Genomic DNA, 23,335 nt, shown 5'->3' on the forward strand with positions numbered 1-23,335 from the left:
TTTTACTTAAAATCAGGGTGTGCAATTTATTTGTTGCCTTGGCTGCAATTCCCGACAAAGCTAGTAGGCTACAGCTAAAACGGATCAACTTGTATATTGGGAACATTGAGTTCTTATCAGAAAATACCCCATTTCATCAGCCTCCTGTGCAGACTTACAATGTGGACTGCACACACACACAACCGCCACACACTGAGAACAGTAAGTAAAGCATTACTCCCTCAGTGCATAGCAGAAAACACAGAGGAACTCGCAACACATGGGGAATTCATGCCACAAGGATCACTGAAGCTTTTCTTATCTCATCTTCATACCCCCGAATCCTACAAAAGTTGTTGCCCTACGGTACACTGCATTGCTTCTGAGATAAAAAATAAAAAAAATTAAATAGCTTTTCCCACTTGGTCGGGTTCCAAGTTCAACAGTACATGCCCCCAACCTACAAGAGCTGACGTTGTCGCTGTCAGTGGTTTTTGAATCCCAAACTACTGAGTGCCTTTCACATCCCCAATATGCTTTTTGAATCCCAAACCTACTGTATGCTCTTTAGTCCTCAAGAGGTGGCAGACAGTTGGGTTACCATGGAAACAGATTCATGGGTTAGAATCGTTGATGTGAGGTAAACATTCAATGGTGTGTGCAAGCGAGCACTCGCGCATGTGTGTGTGCGTGCGTGCCTGCATGCATGTGTGAGTATATTTGAGAGAGGGACAAATCAGTCAAGAGTTGCCAGAGGGTGTCACATCATGTGTGAGTGTATGTGTACTGATAAGAAACCGTATTCCCAGAGGAATTATTGAGGAGCATTTGCTGATACTTTCTTATTGTAATTCCCAACAGGGGCAGACAAAGCTACTGGATCAGCAATCCTTCCCAACAGACTCTGGTAAACGATTCATGTTTCTGTGATGTGACATTTTCACTTTAATCAATCATAAAGGCTATATTTGTTTTAAACATAGCCCCAAATGATACTTTATGATTGGATGTACTGGTGGTTATGTTTATTTGTGTGTGCACAAACTTGTTCCTGCGTGAGTGTGCGAGTGTGTGTGCGTGTGTGTGTGTGTGTGTGTGTGTGTGTGTGTGTGTGTGTGTGTGTGTGTGTGTGTGTGTGTGTGTGTGTGTGTGTGTGTGTGTGTGTGTGTGTGTGTGTGTGTGTGTGTGTGTGTGTGTGTGTGTGTGTGTGTGTGTGTGTGTGTGTGTGTGTGTGTGTGTGTGTGTGTGTGTGCGTGGTTTCCCCCCTGCTCGCTTAATTAATCTACCACTGGGTTTTTGCTGTGGAAGAGAAATTGGTCCCCCGGAACATACAGAATGGCCCTTTGACGTTGTGGCATTGTGTAGATTTATGGTTTATAGTTTTCTATTTAAGGTTATGCCCTTATCTGTTGCTTGTTTTCTTCTCTCAGAAACAAAACGGTAGAAGAAAAATAACAATATGTTACTAATATAATATGTTAGATTTTGACACTATTGTGGCATACCGATTTTAACTGAGACCCTGTATTGCCTTAACCTCGCGTCACCAGTCTTTCCAAGTATTGCCTCAGATATTTTAGTACCGTCCATCAGGTGAAAGATGGTGACAGTACCATCTCTCAGATCTAAAATGAGTAAAAACGAATTGGATTTGTATTACTTCGACTACTTCGATTATGATTCTAACTGGTAGATAGATCACAAGCAAGCCCATTGTTCATGCTTTTAGCTCCTTCCACAATGCCTCATTCTTTAAGGTGGCAAGTTTGGGCGGTCATAGCTGAATGGTTAGAGAGGTCCCAGGTTCAATTCAGACCTCAGCAATGTGTCCCTGAGCAAGACACTTAACCCCTGACTGCTCCCCCCTCCATACTCGCTGGGTGAAGCTGAAAACTGAAATTCCCCCGCTGGATGAAATACAGTAGGTATCCAAAAATAAATAAATGATTTCATATTGATTTAGCTGTGCTCTCTATTGATCCGAATAGTTGGGTTGTTTGTGTGAACTTGTGAAGTGTGTGATGCACTTCAACCTAGTCCATTATTTAAGTGTCTTATGTCTTTTTCATGTTGTTGATGTTGGGCAGAACCCTCTTTCCTCCATATTTTAACTTTGTCCATTCTAACTTTTTTTCCGCAGTGCGATGCAACGCGTTTTGAGCTTGTAGACCTGCAATCTTGTTATTTTTTTAATTATAGTTTTGAAAAGTAACAGTTTTGGACATAATGAGGTTTCCACCCGACAGCAACGATCTGGATGAGGTATGAATCACAAATGAATTTGTAGGAGTTTGTGACTTGTGCCTCATCAAAGGTCAAGGGTAACTATTCCAGCAGCAAATTCTGTGTTAATTCTCTTGCACTCCTTATGTGACCTTAGAGATCCAGCCAGGTCAGTGTTTATGTCATATAATGCAAAACCTGTGATCCAGGTCCAGATTCTGCATCTGCCTCTCGTGAAATAAATGGACAGACTGACTGACTGACTGACAGACAGACAGACAGACAGACAGACAGACAGACAGACAGACAGACAGACAGACAGACAGACAGACAGACAGACAGACAGACAGACTGACACTTACAGAGTTCTCTGGCCCAGTAAGTTACAGCTTTGAATGTCACAAGAAAGACTACAACTGTAATGAAAGTGAGAGTATCTGTGGTTGCCAAGGTATTCCATCAATGAAAGCCAAGACACTGATTTATAGCCATCACAATCAGTTGAAGAGGAACTTAACTGCTGCTGCTCGATAAGATACAGTATATTGCTGTTGAAAAAAAGCAACTAATTAAAATGTAAATCTCCATCCATCCCCTATCTTCTCTCTCTCTCTCTCTCTCTCTCTCTCTCTCTCTCTCTCTCTCTCTCTCTCTCTCTCTCTCTCCTATGGACATATATAGATAGACTAAAGAAGAACAAAGGCAGCTCAGCAGAACTGTGGCCCTGATTAATGCCCAATTATTGCGATGTTGACACAGGTGTGTGTGTGTGTGTGTGTGTGTGTGTGTGTGTGTGTGTGTGTGTGTGTGTGTGTGTGTGTGTGTGTGTGTGTGTGTGTGTGTGTGTGTGTGTTGTGTGTGTGTGTGTGTGTGTGTGTGTGTGTGTGTGTGTGTGTGTCACAAAATGAAAATTCTTGGACTACTATGCACAGTCCTCCTGTCCTAGTAGACTACCAAATTAAAACCTAAATAGAGGAGAGGCTTAATGAAGTGTCATCAGACACACATGCGCACTGTGCTCTCTCCCCGCTGCCCGCGCCAACTGAGCCCGATCTTTAAACCAGGAGGCAGTGGTGTAAAGTAACTCAGTACATTTACTCAAGTACTGTAGGCTACTTAAGTACAATTCTGAGGTATTTTTTCTACTTTACTGGAGTGTTTCCAGTTTTTTCAGTCAAGTACGTACAGAGACAAATGTTGTACTTTTTACTCCACTACAATTATTTGAAAACTAGTTACTAGCTACTTTGTAGATTTTGATTATTATTACAAAACATACATTAACCACTTCAGCCCATATACATTTTGGCCATTTGAAAATAGCCGATCTACAAGCTCAGCTCACAATGCATGGCGTCGGCGATGCAAAAATGGGTCATTCTGAATTCTGCATAATGCAGCATAATACTTTTGGTAGGCCTACTTTAAGTACATTTTTATACCAATACTTTTGTACTTTTCCCCAAGTCAATTTTGAATTCCGTACTTGTACTTGTAACAGAGTATTTCTACATTGCAGTATTGATACTTTTACTTAAGTAAAAAAATGCGAGTAGCCTACTTCTTCCACCACTGTCTTTAAACCAATAGGACGCACAGAGAGCCGCGGCAGATTGCGGGTTTGTCCTTTACCAGACAGACAGCCGAGCCAGACATGGAATATTTACGCACCATGTGGAGATGAATCTGAAGTTGATCTGGACTCGCTCTGTGAGGAGTAATAATTATTACTATTAGTTATGATCTGGACCTGATGAGGTCTGATATTATGGACATCAGAGGAAAAGTGTTCATTCTCATTCTGCCGTGCGCCATATGAATATGGAGGTATTTAATGACGCCGTGTTTTATAAAGGCATCTTCTTTTACACCACGAGACAAGAAGGTTCAGTTGGAAACTTTGACGTCTGAAATCTCTGAATCGGTTTCCTGCTGAGAGGATGCATAGAGGTGGGTTTGAGAAATGTGCTTGTGATGTCGAGATATTGTGTGATTGTTAAATGACTTGTGTATAGGCTTTATGTTTCAGAGAGGATGAGAGACAGAGATATAAGTTTCTGCTCCATGAACGTATTCATTTATGTTGCAATAGTGACTGTCTATTTGGTAACAGGATAGGTGGGCACTAGGGACACCTGGGCTGCTCGATGTAATAATGGCTATTTTGTCCAAAACGTTACAAAATTAAATATCTGGAAAATGTTTTAAGTAAAGTAAAGTATACATGATTAGAACATGCTTAAACATTCGACAATTAAGGTTTAATATTTCTACAATTGCTACAAATTGCAAAACAAATCTGAATATGCAGTCATTTTAGTGCACAAACAAGAAGAGGTTGAAGGATAACATTAAGTCTGATAATGATGTACCATGCATGTTCATTGTGCACATCATGTATACTTTACATTATTTAAGGCCATTTTTCAAATATTTTATTGTTTAACATTTTGGAAAAATAGCCAATTTTACATCGAGGTGCCCAGATGTCCCTAGTGCCCACCTATCCTGTGTCCCTTTATGTAGCCAATGTTTCAGAGAGGATGAGATGGGAGAGACAGAGAGTCAAGTTTGTACTCCACAAACGTATTAATGAGTGTTTCAACAGTCTATTTACCTATTGCATGTCGACCGTTCATTGAAACTCCATGCAAACAAATAAAAAATAAATAAAAAAAACACATGTGACTAATTTTAAAGGTTCTGTATTCCATCTACTCAACCCATTCGCGTATAGGCACTAATTTATAGCCTAATCCAATACCAATGTATTCATCTGAATGTTAACGAAGACCGCAGTGCAAAGAGTGAACAAAACCCAATTATTGTATGAAGCCAGTTGGCTTTGTGCTGAGAAGCACTGGAAACCTGAATCCATGCTGCATCCTAGAAAGCAAAGGAAAATGTAGGCTATGCCAAGGACAAATGTGACAGCTCTTCTTAATGGCTGGGTTGTTGGTTGTTCCCACATGTTGGCAGGCTGGGGATGGGAACTTGGTGCTGAAGTGACAGCTCCTGTTTCCCCCACCCTCCACCCAGTCGACAATAATGTGCAGGTGTGCAGTGGTGGAAAAAGTACTCACATTTGTTTACTTGAGTAAAAGTATCAATACTGCAATGTAGAAATACTCTGTTACAAGTAAAAGCCCTGAATTGAAAATTTACTTGAGTAAAAGTACAAAAGTATTGGTATCAAAATGTAGCCTACATAAAGTACCAAAAGTAGAAAGTAGCCTACTCATTATGCGAAATGACCCATTTCACAAGTTTTTCAAATGTATAAAAATCTTTTGAAAATAGCAGATCTACAAGCTCACAATGTGTTGCATCGCGAGCATTGTGAGCTTGTAGATCGGCTATTTTCAAATGGCCGAAATGTATGAAGGGTTGAAGTGGTTAATGTATATTTTGTAATAATAATAACTCAAGTTTTCAAATAATTGTATTGGAGTAAAGGTACAATATTTGCCTCTGAGATGTAGTGGTAAAATTACTTAAAACTGGAAATACTCTAGTAAAGTAAAAGTACCTCAAGATTGTACTTAAGTACAGTACTTGAGTACACATGTACTTAGTTACTTTACACCACTGTGGCAGCCTGGGGATGGAAACGCGGTGCTGAAGTGACAGCTCCCGTTTCACCCACCCTCCACCCAGTCTACAAAATGTGCAGGTGGCTATAAATAGCACATATAGGCTACTAAAAAAGTGTAGTTGTCTTGAGGCATAGGGAACACGCTTTGGAACACCAAGGTTATATAGATCAAGGAACACTGATAGAGACACTAATTGTGCCTCATGAGATTGTTGACACGTGGCTTAACAGCACCACCCCACCACCTTTTAACACATGACAGGCTTGTCAAGATATGGACTACCAAGGCTTTTTCCATTCAATTGTATGCCTCACAACAAAGGCTCACATATATTCATGCGTCTGTCTGTCTGTCTGTCTGTATGCACAGTAAAATCTTCAGTGTGTCAATTAAAAGCTGCAATCCATACGTTTTATATCCTAGTCCGCAATTCGAACCCGTCTCCCACATGGGAGACCAAACATCTACCGCTTATGCAAGAGGAAATACTCTCTTGGCCAGGGGTACTGGATGCCCTACAGTTAAGTACAGCTTGTTTACCAAGTAGGCGTTCTACACCAGGGCCTAAAGTTCTCGATGGAAGAGCACCTCCAATCACTGCAGATGTACTAGTTATATTAACATACTCTGCCAATACCATACAGACCAGTCAAGATAACTGCTGTTGCTGAGGACCCAAGAAAGTGCAGTGTTGATGAGTGTGTGTGAATTCAATCGGACGAGTGGTCCCCCAGAACTGGGCCCACATAACATGCATTCCAAATGTCATTGTCTCACTCTATGGCTTATGAACACCACACATCTGGCCCGATAACATGCTCAGACAGTCAGAACGAGAGAGAGAGAGAGACAGACAGACAGACAGACCAGTCACAAATACTGAGATCCTGCTAAGCTTCTCTCTACTTTTTAAATTCCTGTTGTTGTTAACCCTTCATGCACTCATGGCTTTCTCACTGAACTCCATTTTCTATCTTACCTCTTTTCTTCTTTAGCGTGGATCTTTTTCTTATTCTTCAAGGAGGGCTTTGCATTTGCTCAATGGACTAAAGGTGAGTTTGGCCTTATTACACACAGTTTGACACGAATAGTGCTTTCTTTGCAAATGCCAATGTTCTGGGCACAGTTCGGGTTTACATTTATGCAATGTTGATAATCAATAATCTGTTACTGACTGTGTTATGGCCCGGAATACAGTGAACAATAAAATGATTGATTAACTTTGCATCCACTTGTCATGAAGGTAAAACACTGTTCCGCCCTGGTTTTATTCTCAGCAGCAGTGCCCTCCGGCTTGGCAGGGCGCTCTGATGAACACGATTGGCTGTGTTCATGGCATGGGTGGGAAGCCAGATTAGGGGATTGTGTCCTTGTCACTGTACTAGTGACTCCTACTCGTAGGTCGGGGGCCTGTTTCAGCGGGGAGGAGAACTGCGAAAGACAGCGTGCACCTCCGTGGATGTTACACTCCTCTGTCAGGTGATAAGAAGCAGCTGGCGACTCCATGTGTATCAGAGGAGGCATGTGGTTGTCTACAGTGGTTCTCAACCTGTGGGTCGGCGCCCCCACGATCTTTGGGGGGTCCCCCGAGATGACAGTGAAGTGACAATTTAAGGACTTTTAAGACCTGTTTAATACCTAAAGAAATAAGAAAGCAAGAAAAGGAAAAAAGACCTACTGCATCAAAAGTAATCAACAAACTATACTATAAAAATTGATGCACAAAAAAATGGTAAACAAAACAATTACAACTTTTCATCAATTAAAAACAATTGCAAAATTGCATTAATAAAATTGAAATAATTCTAAGAAATTCCAGGGGAAAAAAAGAAAACGTTTAAGAAGTAGTGAAAATAGGAGATCTACTGTGAGCTTGCAGATCTGCTATTTTCACTAGTTTGGGTCCCGGGCAAACATGTAATTTCTCTTTTGGGTCTTGGGCTAAAACGTTTGGGAACCACTGGTCTACACCTTCCCCAAGACATAGCAGTGCACATGGGGGAATTGGCAATGACTAAATTGGGAGAAAATAAAATAGGCTATATGGTTGGCGTATGCTATATATATATAATATGTAACTGGGTTGACTGTCCATAATGCTTGCTTGTAGAGGCCAAGCAGAATGCGGGTGCATCACTGAAAGGTGTTCAGCCTACTCCTCGCTACTGTGGGAGTTGGGTACGGAATACAGATGGAGGGGTCTTCAGCTCCCCAAACTACCCAAATATATATCCTGCCAACAAGGACTGTTTGTACATACTGGAAGGTAACGCACACATGCATGCACACACACACAAGCACGCATGCACGCACACGCACACGCACACGCACACTACAAAACCTAATATTACAAGTATTTTTTTACCAAATACCTCAATATCGATATTGTGACAAAAGGGAAAAGTACATTTCCCTTTTAACTCTTGTGTTGAGAAAAACTTTCACACACCTAGAATAAAAGCTTAAGAGCAGGTGCGTAGGCAAACAAGTGCACATCAATAATAAAAGAATACACCCACACACTGCTGAACTGCACGGTACAGGAGCACATTTACACATGCATGCATGCATGTTGCACACACTCAAATCAAATACCTAACATCACATTTAAAAAAAAATATTTAGCATTTGGTTCACACCAACATACAGTAGTGGCACAGTAGCACACACTCACACAGGCACACAGCAATGAACTAATGTTTGTTCTTGCTGCTCTTGTAGCCTACATGAAACTCTACACAGCTAAATCCAGTGTTAATTCAACTTAACCCTTACGATTTCACTGTGTGTACGACAAATGCAGCCTCTAAAACGGAAATAATGAAATGGGGAAATAGAAATAGTGCTTATGCATGATTTATGGCCGAAGCTGTGAGTAGACAATGACATAAAGTAGGCTGTCATGGTCCTTTAAGCCTAATTTATAATTTATCATAGAAGGTACAAAGGGTTTGTGTACAGTGTATGTATTCATCTGTGTAGCAAAATCTGCTGTGTTTATTCAATTCTGAAAGTGTAAGAATGGACCCAAATGGACCCACAAGGGTCAACTTTGTGGATCCAAATAGACCCAAATTTAGGTCCAGCTTTACACTTAATAGTGTTGATGAGGCCTGGAACGTTGGCGTAGTGGTCCAGGCACAGGCTCTGAAGTAGCCTGACATCGCGTCACGGGTTCGAGTCCCGATCCCGACGGCCTTTGCTGCATGTCACTCCCCATCTCTCTCCCCATTTCCTGTCAGACTACTATCCTATCAATAAAAGCCATAAATAAAATCTTTAAAAAAAATAAAAATAGTGTTAAGGAAATTAAATTGACTATGTTTTATTCTCACTCGCTGAAGAAAACTGATTTATACAGAAAAACATGTTTAGTTTTTTTGTATTAGCCATCATTTATGAATTACTTCCCCATCCTCCACCCATCGGCCAGCTCTGCCCCGTCAGAGGATAGAACTGCTGTTTGATGAGACCTTCTACATCGAGGCGTCTTTTGAGTGTCGCTTCGACCACGTCGAGGTGCGCGACGGCCCCTTCAGCTTCTCGCCGCTCATCGACCGTTTTTGTGGCTCGACCAGCCCGGGCCTGGTGCTCTCCAGCGGGCGTTATATGTGGATCCATTTCTACAGTGACGAAGAGCTGGAAGGGACCGGCTTCCAGGTCCAGTACAGCTTCACCCCAGGTACTACATGCAGAATGTTGACACACAGGTTAAATTGTTTGACCACCAACGTCAGTCTGCGCCACTTTAGCATAATACTGGGTCACCTCACCTGGGTTACCCTTATTCCCAATTACCACTTAAACCCCATATAATTGGTTGACCGGAGTCCCCCAGGGGTCTATTACTAGGTCCCCTCCTTTTTTTTCTCTACGCCAAATGTCTTCGGCAAAAATAGCAGATCTAGAAGATCTAATCCAGGATGTTTTGTATTCTTTAAGATACGGTGTATGGCACATAGCGTCTCTGCCCCATAGCTTGTAGATCTCTCGCACATGATTGGCGTAGCCTGCGTTGCCAGGTCTGCCTTTTGTATAAGCGATTTTGGGCTTATTTGGGCGCGCTTTTGGGCTTGTTTGCATAGACCACGGCAGCGCTTGTTTCTTGCCTGTGTCACGGCTGTGGCAACGTCAAAGAAGGCGCTCACTTTTTGTCGCAGATGATGATGATTGGCTGTTAAAACGGACCATCCGGAAGTAAATTGCGAGCTGAATAGTATTGGGTCATAACGCGTTTGATATTAATTGTACATCGTGCAAGTACAGTAACAGTATGGGAAGCAGCTGTTGTTACAGGCAGAATGTTGAGGATTTTTTGTGGAAAGTTTGGAGGTAGTTGGGCCATGTGTCTGCTTGGAGACCCTCCACATACACTCGTGTACACTCCATGAGTGTGCTTGTCAATTAATGTGGCAAGATGTATGTTATTTCTCATGCAGCGCAGTTCCCCCTTGTGTAAAAAGAAGTTCATTTTAATGTAATATATTAATGATAATATAATATATTAATTTGATTTGAATCAAAGTGTTCTAATGGATTTTTGAGTGGTGCCAACCACTCCTACATTTGACCGTGTCTGTGTGTCCGTCTGTGTGTCCGTCCGTCTGTGTGTCCGTCTGTGTGTCCGTATGAGCACGGCCTCTCTGTATGTTTGAGCACAGCCTCAACAGCTGCGGCTGATTGCAACACAAAGATGCAACCATACAGGTACAGGTACAGTACAGTACAGACCGTACAGTACAGTACAGTACAGACCGTACAGTACAGTATGTACAGTACAGTACAGTACAGTACAGTACAGTACAGTACAGTACAGTACAGTACAGGTAGAGGTACAGTACAGTACAGTACAGTACAGTACAGACCGCACAGTACGACCGTACAGTACAGTACAGTACAGTACAGTACAGTACAGTACAGTACAGTACAGTACAGTACAGACCGTACAGTACAGTACCGTACAGTACAGACGTACAGTACAGTATAGTACAGTACAGACCGTACAGTACAGTACAGACCGTACAGTACAGTACAGTACAGTACAGGCCGTACAGTACAGTACAGCACAGTACGTACAGTACAGTACAGTACAGTACAGTACAGTACAGTACGTACATACAGGTACAGGTAGAGGTACAGTACAGGTACAGTACAGTACAGACCGTACAGTACAGTACAGTACACACACACACTTTTGAGTAAAAATACTTAAAATGAGTAAAAATACTTAAAATGAGTAAAAATACTTAAATATTACTAAAGATACTTTAAAGTTCCTAAACTGAGTAAAAATACTTTAAATGAGTAACAATACTTAAAATGCGTAAAAATACTTAAAAGATGTTAAAATTAGTAAAAACACGTACACATCTGTACAAACATTTTCAAGTACTTAAAATGAGTAAAAATACATTGACGTCATCAACGTCTGTAAAAAGTAACTAATGAAATTAACTCATGAAAGGCACCACTCTCTTCACACTGGGTGTGATTTTTTTTGTTGCTGACAGTGATGCAGCTTGTTGTCTTTTGTCTTCATTTACCCCCTACAGATCCTGAGTTTCATCCGCATGCTGGAGGACTGCTGAACCCAATCCCAGGTGTTGTAACTACAGAGCTCAGCACACTTTCACACTCCTGTGTCATAAGACTTTTAGGTTGCGTCTCAAACAGAGCGCAGCTGCGTGATTAGCCACGTTCCTTCAAAGGGCAGCATTTTTGTGTGCACACAGTAAAATCCTCAGTGTTCATTTAACCCTGCTGGGGGTCCATTTGGTTATAATTGTACACTCTCAGAGTTAGAAATGGATAAATGAAAACTGGGGATTTTACTGTGCAGTTACCTGAAAATGGATGTGATTAAAACAGGCTTCTAAGTAATGAAGTTCGTCATGAACTTGAATGTTTTAGCGGTTCACTCCCCCCCCCCTCATAATCAAGCGGTTATTACAAGATAATAAAAAATAAGATAAAAACACTAAAATGTTACTTAGTCAAATTCACACTCCAAATAATGTATGAGTCAATTGGGGCAGCAGTGGCTGAGGAGGTAGAGGTGCCGCTTGGGAAATGGAAGGTTCCAGGTTTGTTCCCGTGCTCCCACTGGGTCAGTGTCGAAGTGTCCTTGAGCAAGTCACTGCACCCCTAACTGCCCCCAATGAGCAGGTTGGTTCCTTACATGGTTTCCTCTGCCTTCGGTGGGTAAAGCGTTTTGGTTAAATGCACCATTTAAATTAGCATCCAACTTAAAATAAAAAAGACATCGCATTTGACAAATGTAAGTGAATTTACTGTCGGCACAGAATTGTGGAATATCCTAACCTGAGAAGGATGCTGCCTTCGAAATCAGCCATTTTACATTGGCTTCTGAATAGGACAGACCTTGATGCTCTCTCTCTCTTCCCTTCTGTTTTCTGTGTATTGTATACATGTGTGGGTTTGTACTGTTACCTGGATACATGCATGCGTGCATGCGTGCACGCGTGTGTGTGTGTGTGTGTGTGTGTGTGTGTGTGTGTGTGTGTGTGTGTGTGTGTGCGTGTGCGTGTGCGTGTGCGTGCGTGCGTGCGTGTGTGTGTGTGTGCGTGCGTGCGTGCGTATCAGACTGTCAGTTTCAGCTGTCAGGGGCTGACGGACTGATCCACTCCAGTCAGGTTGAGGAGGAGACCGAAATCAGTCCACATCAGGCTGTAGACTGCATCTGGACCATCCGTGCCCCGACTAACAACAGGGTAGAGCTTGGTTACACACACTGCACAGATTGGTTACACACACACTGCACAGCCACAAAAGCCGTTCCTTCCATACAGTATCTATTTAAGTATAAAAGTGCGCCACAGTCCAAACTTTCACTCTCATTATGAGTTTTCACTTTCACTTTGTCAAGCACTTCTGTTTCATGACTATGACTGCAAAATTCTATCGATTATCTTTTTAGTGATTATTATATTGGTTGCTTTTTCAGTGAATCGAATAATCGAGAAGTGAGTTTTGAAAATAGATAATTGGTTAAATCAATTAGTTTGATTAAGGAGCTGTAATGAGCTGTGATTACTCTACTTTTGAGGGGAGTCGGTACAGACATTATTAGATGCCCACAGTACAATACATAAATACTGTACAGTACATACCAATGGCAGACAAACCCTGTTCCAGAAGATTTGAATCACCTGACTTTTCATTCCTTAGAGCCCCACTCTCTCACTTCTGTCAGGAAGGATCGCTTTCTCAAAATAAAACCTTTTTTATTGAATCATAAAACAGTAATTTCATTGCAATATTTAAGCAGTTTCTATGTTTAGTGGCACGGCTCTGTTCTGGGAGTCCCCAGGGTACTACAGGTCTTAAGTGGTCAAGCAATCATCCTCCCCCTTTTTCTTTCTTTTTTTAATCGAACCCTGTTGCTTGATGCAAATGTATTTACACAGGTGTAAAATGTAAAGAAATTACACCTCCTTTTTCTCATTGTTCAACCAAAGATCTACCTGCGGTTCTTGGAGTACCAGATGGAGAACTCCAACGAATGCAAGAAAAACTTTGTGGCTGTTTATGACGGCAGTAATGCCATCGAAGACCTGAAGGTAAGTTGTCACACGTGGTGAGAAAACAGCCTCTTTGATACTTGTAGATGTTACAAACCACAGCTTGACTTACTCTGCTAGACAAAATAGCAGATCTACAAACTCTACAAGCCTGATCTACAAGATCTACTAGATCTACAGCTAAAGGTTGTGAGCTTGTAGATCGGCTATTTAAAAAAATGATTGCCTGGGTAAAAGAGTTTTGCACACCCACTTAGTAGGACAGGTGAGTATAGTGAACAGCCAACGCATAGGAAAAAGAAGGAATCCCATACACTGTGTTCACTTACAGCAGAAGTTATTGACGAGAACACATTTTGGTGTGAAGACAGAGTGAAGACAGAATGTGGAAAAATAGTAAGCTGAGAAATCAATATTAACAAGTTACATCAGAACTATAGTGTTCAGAAAATGTTCCAGTGGTCATAGAGAATCATAGAGGGCAAGAACTGAAGAGTAACTTTTATTCATTTTTTACATTCTCAAATTATTATTTTTTTGGTCATGTTTTTGCTGCTATTTTCATTGGTATCTTATTTTCATTCAGGCAAAGTTCTGCAGTACGGTTGCTAATGATGTCATGCTGGACACCGGTGTGGGGGTAGTGAGGATGTGGGCCGATGAAACTAGTCGTCTCAGCCGCTTCCGCATGCTGTTCACTTCTTTCCAAGAGCGTGAGTTTGATCTCCATGAAGGTTCTCTTTTATCTCTTCAATTTTACCCCTTTTAAAATATTTTATGAAGATGATGAAGGCCATGTTTGGCGTCTTTTAATATATTAAGCCATTATGAAATAATGTCTTTTGAATGCATTTTTTGGAGTGGCTTGGGTTTCTCTGTAAACATATACCTCTGTTTTTTTATTGGGTTAGGACTGGAAAGACAGGAAGGGCAGCAAATGACATGCAACACAGATTCCAAAGTGGGAATTCAACCCAAGACATTGTGGTTATGTGGTTGGCATATTAACTGGTTTAGCACCCAGGGCCCCTATATTTTATACTATATCATTATTTTCCCATTCACAGACTCCGTGCCACTGTGCTTGGAAAAATGATTGCAAACCAATTGATTTCCGATAATAGCAGCACCCTCCTATGGTTGTTATATTGTACTACAGCTTATTCAGCCAACGCAGACTGTGCAGCTGCACATACAATAGAAAATAAATCCACTGATTTGACAAATAATTGTTTTTTTGTGGTGGAGCATTAATGTAGTAACTCTATGACTGTCTATATTTGCTACCTCTATACAACAACTCTAGCTTGTCCTTTTGAGTGGAATATTGTTTGTTGCGTTCATGAAAAAAGGCATCCACAGGCTTTGGTGGAAGTGTCAGTCTGTGAACTTATACTGTGTATTGATACAAAATTCAGTGTCTGTCTAATCTATCATGATTTTTCAGCACCCTGTGCAGGAAATGCATTCTTTTGCCATAGCAACATGTGCATCAACACTTCTCTGGTATGCAATGGACTTCAAAACTGTGTGTTTCCGTGGGATGAAAGCAATTGTAAAGGTAAATGTAACCATTTTCAGTCTCTGCTGTTAAACCTTCTTTAATCTCCATGGCCTCAATTCAATCAAATGCAGCTGTAGTTAACTGTAGTACAGTTCAACTTTACTGTCATTCAAACTATACACAAGTGCACAGCAGATCAAAATTACGTTAATTATCTGCACGCCCTTTTGCCTCCAACATCCTGGCAAGTGGTATGCATTGCAATGCAAATAAATCTCTCAGTGTTTATTTTTGTGTGGTACATCATAAAGGCAAGGTCTTAGCTTTTACATAGCACTCTTCGCCGCCTGTCTAGAACCAGCCTGACTGATTGTTACGGCTGTAAATCAGCCCTGTATTTCCTCAACTTTTTATGATGGAGACACAAGGACACTGCTATACTTTCAATGTAATTTAGGTGGCTTCCTTTGCACTGTGATTTATTGATGGAACTCGCGAGACCCTGTCATGTTTTGGCTGCTCAAGCCCTCACTGATGAATAGAAGGCGAGGACAGACACTATAATACTACACAGTATACATTTTATTACATTGATACAGATCTGTTTGTACACTTTCAGAGACGAGTTAAATTTACACTCTGGACTTTGCTCTGTACGTGCCGGTCGCCCACCTAGATATACAGTACTGTAAGGTAACAACTTATACCCAAGTCAGTGGTTCTCAAAGTGGGGTCCAGGGACCCCCACGGGGTCCTCGAGGGGGGGTTCCGGGCAGTCCCCAGCTAAATGATTGATCGTTACAAGTCAGCTCTTGGGTTCCATTTGTACACTCTCCTGAGTTATGGAGGTCTGTGGCCTAATGCATACAATGTGTCGCGATTCCACGCGTTGTGAGCTTGTAGATCTGCTATTTCCAAATAGCTTAGGTATAAAATAGGGCTAAAGTGGTTAATGTTTGTTTTATAATATAAAAATGTATATCTGCAAAGTAACTAGTAACTAAAGTTTTCAAATAATTTTAGTGGAGTAAAAGTACAATATTTGCCTCTGAGATGTAGTGGAGTAGAAGTAAAAGTACTGAAAATTGGAAATACTCCAGTAAAGTAAAAGTACTTCAAAATTGTATAAGTACAGTACTTGAGTAAATGGACTTAGTTACTTTACACTGCTTCTTTTTATGTTATGTCAAGGTTTTAGTCCCTTTGACTTCCATTATAAAGCTAAAGTTAGTCAAAAAGTTAAAAAAAACTATATGTGATACATAAACTTCTGTGGCCGTCTGGTAGTATGCACAAGAAAGTAAGATCGGATCAGCAGTTTGTGAGATTAGCTCTGGACACACACACACACACACACACACACACACGCGCACACACACACACACACACGCACACGCACACGCACACACACACACAGACAGATCTCTTAATAGACTAGACTACTGCTGAGCCACACCGTAAAAAGCCATTCATATGAATGTCAGCAAAGGAACAAGATCAACCAGTATCCCAGCATGTCATAATAGTTGGATATACATGTCAGTGTCATCACAGAGATATCAAAGTTGTCACTGTGACATGACATCGTCTTGAGAGATATAGCAGTATAAGTAAAGATATTTACACTGTTCTTTAAGTTTCAATTTAATACTCCAAAAATAGCCGATCTACAAGTTCACATAAGCTCATACCTTTAGTTTAGTTTAGTTTAGTTTATTTCAGTCAATTTTGTGGTAACATTAAAACGATTTTATATACAAAAAAATATATATATATAAAGAAAAGATAACCACATTTCTGACCAAAAAGATATAGGCTGAAGCCATAGCTTAATACGCCTACCCTTTTACAAAACAAAGAAAAAATGAAGTCAAACTGGAGAGAAAAAAAAAGGAAAAAAAAGAAACGTGATCGTACGACAAAGTATAAAGGTGGCTTATCCCTCTCTATCTTTCTATTTGTTTCCTGCTCACGACGTATAGAAAGGAAAGGCAAAGGCATTTTCTCCCAGATCACAAAGACTCAACAGACCATCATCTGTGCATCTACTGGGATTGTTGTGCTGCTGCTTCTCATCTCCATCGTGGTGCAGGTCAAACAGCCACGCAAGAAGGTCAGCTCAACTAAAATGAAATGATTGCAGACATAGAGATGAAAAGAACATCATATAGAATTTCAAATGAATTTACCCGGTAAATTCATTTGAAATTCTATATGATGTTCTTTTTTTTCTATAATTCTATTTTTTTTTCTTCTAGAATTTCTAGAAAAAAAGAAAAAAGCCCACTGTGTTATATTTGGGCAAATAGCAAATACGGTAAATGTTACCGTATTTGCTATTTGCCCAAATATAACACAGTGGGCTTTTTTTTTTTTTATTCCAACAGATTGTTTTTAATTATATTGTTTTTAATTCATGGAATAGACTATTACAGAGCCTCCTGCCTTTTTTTCTATGTTGTTTTGATTGCTTACAAAGTGCACAGATCAGCGTCTCATGCCATCTTGTCATTGATTTCAATTCTAGTCTTTTCACAGCTTTACTTTCATTTTCTCGCTGCTGTCTTCACCATCATTCCTTTATATTGGCTCACACACTGAAAGGGCAATCCTGAGGAATTCACATCTTCTGCTTTAGTTTTTCTGACCAATACATCAATGTTAAGACGTGTGTCAGTTCCAACAAAAACATTATTATTATTACATTATTATTATTATTATTATTTTACAATAATTATGTTAAAAAGGGAGAGGGGGTCATCTTATAATCAGGGTTCTTATATTTGTACCAAGTTGGTACATACAGCAATTGTTTATAAAAAGAATTGGGAACTCTTCATAGATTATCTTGAAAAGAATTGAAGAATTGTATATAGTTCATATCCAATGTTTATGGCTGCCACTGGCAGTCTCCTTTTTTTGTGTGTGTGTTTGTTATTCATTTCTAATGTTATGGCGTGTGTGTATGAATTAAAATTTAATTTAAAATAAAAGAAAGACAGCTCAGACATTTCAAACCAAATATTTAGGTCAGTGCAAAACAACGGGAACATTTGAGATGCTCTGCTCCAGTGAAAGGTTCAACATTTCTGTTTGTAAAAGTGATTCACTTTTACTGCCATTTGTAGAATAGTTAAAAGCCTTTAATTGTACCTTACTACTGGCCTTCTTCATTGTTAAAAAGAAGACTCCCAATCTTCAGTTGTTTTCTTTAATTATGATTATTTCAAATCAAACAATCATACCACAAAACTTACAAAAAAAAAGATCCAGTTGTGTCAGTAAAATGTATCAATATCCTGTTTCCAAGGTGTTGGTGCGTAAGAACCTGTTCAACCCGGCTGACTTCCAGGAAGTGTTTGACCCTCCTCACTATGAACTCTTCACTCTCAGAGACAAGGTGGGTGAGATTAGACCTGCACTATCTATATACACTACAGACTACTGTATGTGAATGATGGTACAGCACCATTAACCCATTAAGAACGGGAACGCATCTGTGTCATATTTAGATTTATTTGGCTATTCAATAATAGCAGATATACAAGCTCATAGCGCGACACAGAGTGCCGCGCTATGAGCTTGTAGATCTGCTATTTATTTTTTTTAATCGTGAAAATTTGTGCAAATCTTTAGTTTGAATATATATATTTTTTTAAAGTGAACATTTGTAACTCAAAGCTTTGCTTCTGGGGGGTCCCTGGAACAACATATTTTGAGATGGGAGTCCGCGGCCAAATACATATAATTATGTACATTTTTTGTACATTTGTAGAATCCCCAGAAGCAAAGATTTGAGTTACAAATGTTCGCTTTAAAAAATATATATATTCAAAGATATGCAAAAATGTTCATGATTTTTCAAAGAAATTCAGATATACAAGCTCATAGTGCCGCACTATGAGCTTGTATATCTGACATTTTTTGAATAGTATAAGATAATGGTTAAAGTGGTTAAAATCTAAAATGACGAATTATTTCCCGGTCTTAATGGGTTAAATTACACATGTAGTTAAAAAGCGTAATAAAACTGTACTGCTGCCCCCCCCCCCCTGAAAGGAGCTGTCTGGGGAGCTATCGGAGGAGCTACAGGCCCTCAGGAACTCCCCTGTGGCCTCCTGCTGTGTCCGCGAGCACCACCGCGGCTCCCAGGCCTCCGTTAACTCCATCAAGTCCTGTCGAGTTGTGCCCGCTGAGGGCGTGGGATCCATGGAGCTGACCCCGCTCAGGGGTGACGTCGTCCAGGGTGCCTCCCCCCCCGTCCGTGGTCTGAACAACAGGAGCATGCTGCAAAAGAAGAGCTGGCCCAATCTGAAACTGGTGCGAATGGAGGGAGACCCAGGAATGGAGGATACTAGGGGACTGGGCCGGCAGGATAGGGTGATGGAGGAGGTGGAAGAGGAGGAGGAGGAGGAGGAGAAGGGGAGGTATGACATCTATATTCGTAGGCCCGGGAGTAGGAGAGGCCACTGTGAGATGGCTCAACAAAGATCCTTGTCCATGGATTTCTGAAACGAGAGGAACAAAGGGAGCACGAAGAATATTAACCCATTTAGACCGGGAAAGAATGTGTCATTTTTAGATTTCATTGGCTATTCAAAAATAGCAGATCTACAAGCTCATAGCGCGGCACCGAGTGCCGCGCTATGTAGATCTGCATGCTATGTAGATCTGCATTTTTTTTATTTTTATCGCGAACATTTTTAACTCAAATCTTTCTTCTTCTGGGGGATTCTACAAATGTCTTCTAAATCCTAACATTTTTATTTATTTTTTGTTTTAACTTATGTTGCTATAATCAGTGGTTCTCAAACCCCAAGATATGTATTTGGCCACGGACCCCCATCTCAAAATATTTTGTTCCAGGGACCCCCCAGAAGCAAAGATTTGAGTTACAAATGTTCGGTTTAAAAAATATATTTATTCAAAGATTTGCACAAATGTTCACGATTTAAAAAAAATAGCAGAACAAAATGATCTACAAGCTCATAGCGCGGCACTTGGAGCCGTGCTATGAGCTTGTAGATCTGCTGTTTTTGAATAGCCAAAGTATAAAATAATGGTTAAAGTGGTTACACAGATGCGTTCCCTGTTTGAATGGGTTAAGCCACGTGGAGACCTCGCTTATGATCAAACCAATGCTTACTCTAGATTTGTCCCACAGTTTTGGTGCAGAATAATGATTTTGTACTCAGATCAAGATGCCATTTGTTGAGAGAAAGGGAAGGATAGGAAGCACAGGAGAAGAAAGAAAGACATCATGTATGTATGTACAACGTCTAACTTCTCAGAGAATGTAATTGTCTCATTAGACCTCTTTTAAGGATTAATTATTGATGGAGACGCTGTGGATAAATGATGGCATGGCTGAACAACGCAAACGGCTGCCGCGTAGATTTACCACGATGCTAAGTAATATGCTCAAATGTTTTGTTCAATTCAATCCATCTGTTGCGTTCTCGCTGCATACTGTGGGAAACTGAAGAGTGGCAATAATATTTGCTTTTTTGTTTTAACATTTTGTGAAAAATAACATTTATTGCAAAGCAGGACAATTTTCTTTCAGAATGTTCCTCCTCGTTACTCCAAATGGGTTTAAAATGTTTGCTTTAAGAGAGTGTGTTCCCACACCTGGGGAACAACAGTGAAAACTTTCTTAAAGATTTTAAAGATTTTTCTGCATCATTGCTTGGAGTCAAAATGACTGTAAATCCCCTTTGGTAATTCACTCGCTTTTCTAAAAGGTGTGTCTGGTGGTAGGAATGTCCCCAGTTAAAAGTTACATAGACAGGCCATTCATGACCCACCAGCCTATAGACCAGATCACAATGTTTGTTTCCAGGTAGAAAGTCTATGGACGTTTCTTTCACAATATAAAATAACGTGACCAGAACATTAGCTTTGTCTAGTGTGTCAACCTGTGGATATCTAAAACAAAATAATATATTTCTAATAGTGAATAACAATATCAGTGTCCTGTTCTTCCAGAAATAAGGATCGGGTAAATGAATAATACTGCTCCAATGCGACACTCTACCCGGAATTTCTTTTTTGGTTGTGGTGATGTCATGATGATTCAGTGTTGTAAACTGGTTTTATAGACACCAAAACTCCCACTGTGATTGACATTGGCATTATATAGTTGGTTATTGCCTATTGTTTAGTAATAATAAAACTTTTAAATGAGGACCATGACAGAAACTTCCAGTGCTCTCATTGAATTCGTTTAATTTTCTTTTTCTTCTCACACATGCTACACAGTAGCTACTATAGGCTAGAACTGATATGCTATTAAATGTAGTTATACAAGTAGTAAAGGATTACATTATGTGTGTGCTTGGAGGTTGTTTATGAACTCAACTTAACTAACTTGAAAAAAGACTATTGTAGAAATGAAAACTGCATGCTAATAATGAGCATCTTCATGCTCTGACCTTTTAGCTCATCAACATTTTGGTCTGTGTACAATCTAAATGTGCACTGGGCATGTTTTTGAGGTGACTATAATCTACCGATATATCATTTTTTTTACAGTCAGTTATGCAGCCGATGTGTCCCGATTTTTAACCACTTTCAAGTTTCAACCTTTCCGTCCCTATGTTTTGGGCATGTCATTCTTGGAGAAAATGTTCCAAAGTTTTCAAAACGGTTCAAAAGTAGCTTAAGTGGGCCTGGGCCGTAGCGTGACGGTCCAGGCACCGTAGGCTGCAATGCCAGAATGACGGCGTGTCGAGGGTTCGACTCCCGCTCCCGACGAGCTTTGCTGTGTGTCACCCCCCCCCCCCACCTCTCTCCCCATTTCCTGTCAGCCCTGTCAGAGAAAGAAAGTAGCTTAAGTGTTTAAATAATTACTTTAATAGGTACTTTATCAAATCTAAGTTTTTGTAATTAATTAGACATTAGACAAATTCACAATTGACAAAATATCGGTCAACAGTAAACGGTGGTCTAGGACAATATGACCTAAAAAGATTAAAGTTCCACCATATCTGCCATGCTCTAGTGTGATCGGTGTGGTATCAACTGCACGTGTTCACATTGGCTCAGTTTTATGTTCAACTTGCCCTACAGGTTATAGATGATTGCATATCTACTGTAGTTTCGGAACGCCAGAGGAAATTTTATTCAAGTCACAGTCAGGTCAGGAAATACAATAACTGATATATGAGACCATTCATCATATTCAGAAAAGTACTGACCTTACGATGAACTGATGAATGACGTTCATTGTGATTTATCGGACACAAACAGGAACATACCCATATCTATATATAGGTCATATAGGTCAGTGACGTATCTCATACACCTGCCGTATGGTATTTGACCTGGTTTAATGTGCCCAATACCAGTGGTGGAAAAATATTTTTTTACTTAAGTAAAAGTATCAATACTGCAATATAGAAATACTCTGTTACAAGTACAAGTTCGGAATTAAAAATTTACTTGAGTAAAAGCACAAAAGTACACATTAGGCAGAATCGCGTCACATTGTCTATTTTCAAATGGCCGAAATGTATATAGGGCTGAAGTGGTTAATGTATGTTTTTTAATAATAATCTAAAAATCCTAAAAGTAACTAGTAACTAAAGTTTTCAAATAATTGTAGTGGAGCAAAAGTATAATATTTGCCTCAGAGATGTAGTGGAGTAGAAGTAAAAGTACTGCAAATTGGAAATACTCCAGTAAAGTAAAAACACCTCAAAATTGTACTTAAGTATAGTACTTGAGTAAATGTACTTAGTTCCTTTACACCACTGCCCAATATTAGTAAACATGTAAAATCTAGGTTGCTCAAACATTGAGGTTAGGTAATATGGCATCTAGTACTGTAGCGGCAGCCAAATGTTCTTTCCTCTAGCCAAAGAAAAGCTGCTTAGTACAGTAAATGGGTCTTTCACAAAATAAGTTGTATTGGAATTCAAATGCTAAGTTGGACTTAATTTATCCTTTTATCACTATTTACTTGAATCTTTCCTAGGATATACATATAAGGCATGCTGAGAGTGCATGCTGTTGTAATTTGCATCTCATTACAGATAAATTGCTTATGACGTACTGTTTCTTTTTTACATCTAGGAGTGGACCTCACATGATGAACTGGTCAGGCATTATTGAATTTGTTCCAACTGTGATAAAACTAGTATAAAACTAAATGGTCAGGTGATAGGGCAGCGACTTGAGAGAGGGATAGCTTGTCTCATGACACTAGCTTCCCACATGTATGTAGTGAACAGTCTTCACTGCCTTCACAGTGTGTGAAGGCAGTCTTCATTGAGCGAAATGATCATTTAGCTAATGATAGACATAAGACAAAAGCAATTGCTAAAGGTACTTACTATGTCAATGCGGGGACAGAATCCCTTTTTTAAACGTTTTTAAATATATATATAAATGAATAATTCCTCCCTTTATTTCAAGGCCCAGATTTCTGAACGACCCCCTTTCCACAAAAACTTAAATGTGTCCTATCATAGAGCTTCTAGTGCCTGACA

At 40.0% G+C, this 23,335-nt stretch overlaps 1 protein-coding gene across 1 annotated transcript; it reads left to right on the plus strand.

The window, feature by feature from the left end:
* Positions 1-1,655: 1,655 nt before the first annotated feature.
* On the plus strand, positions 1,656-19,804 carry neto2b (neuropilin (NRP) and tolloid (TLL)-like 2b; the record flags this gene model as incomplete). The annotated part of the gene is made up of 13 exons (XM_080438028.1): positions 1,656-1,668; positions 2,360-2,371; positions 6,794-6,850; positions 7,909-8,064; positions 9,232-9,480; positions 11,351-11,398; positions 12,402-12,529; positions 13,277-13,378; positions 13,926-14,052; positions 14,787-14,900; positions 16,826-16,956; positions 18,154-18,243; positions 18,903-19,804. The coding sequence occupies 13 exons, from the start codon at positions 1,656-1,658 to the stop codon at positions 19,353-19,355; spliced, it is 1,680 nt and encodes a 559-aa protein (XP_080294154.1). The 3' UTR covers positions 19,356-19,804.
* Between the last annotated feature and the right edge of the window lie 3,531 nt (positions 19,805-23,335).

Source organism: Gymnoscopelus braueri, assembly GCF_963280865.1.
Source record: "Gymnoscopelus braueri genome assembly, chromosome: 9".
NCBI lineage: Eukaryota > Metazoa > Chordata > Actinopteri > Myctophiformes > Myctophidae > Gymnoscopelus > Gymnoscopelus braueri.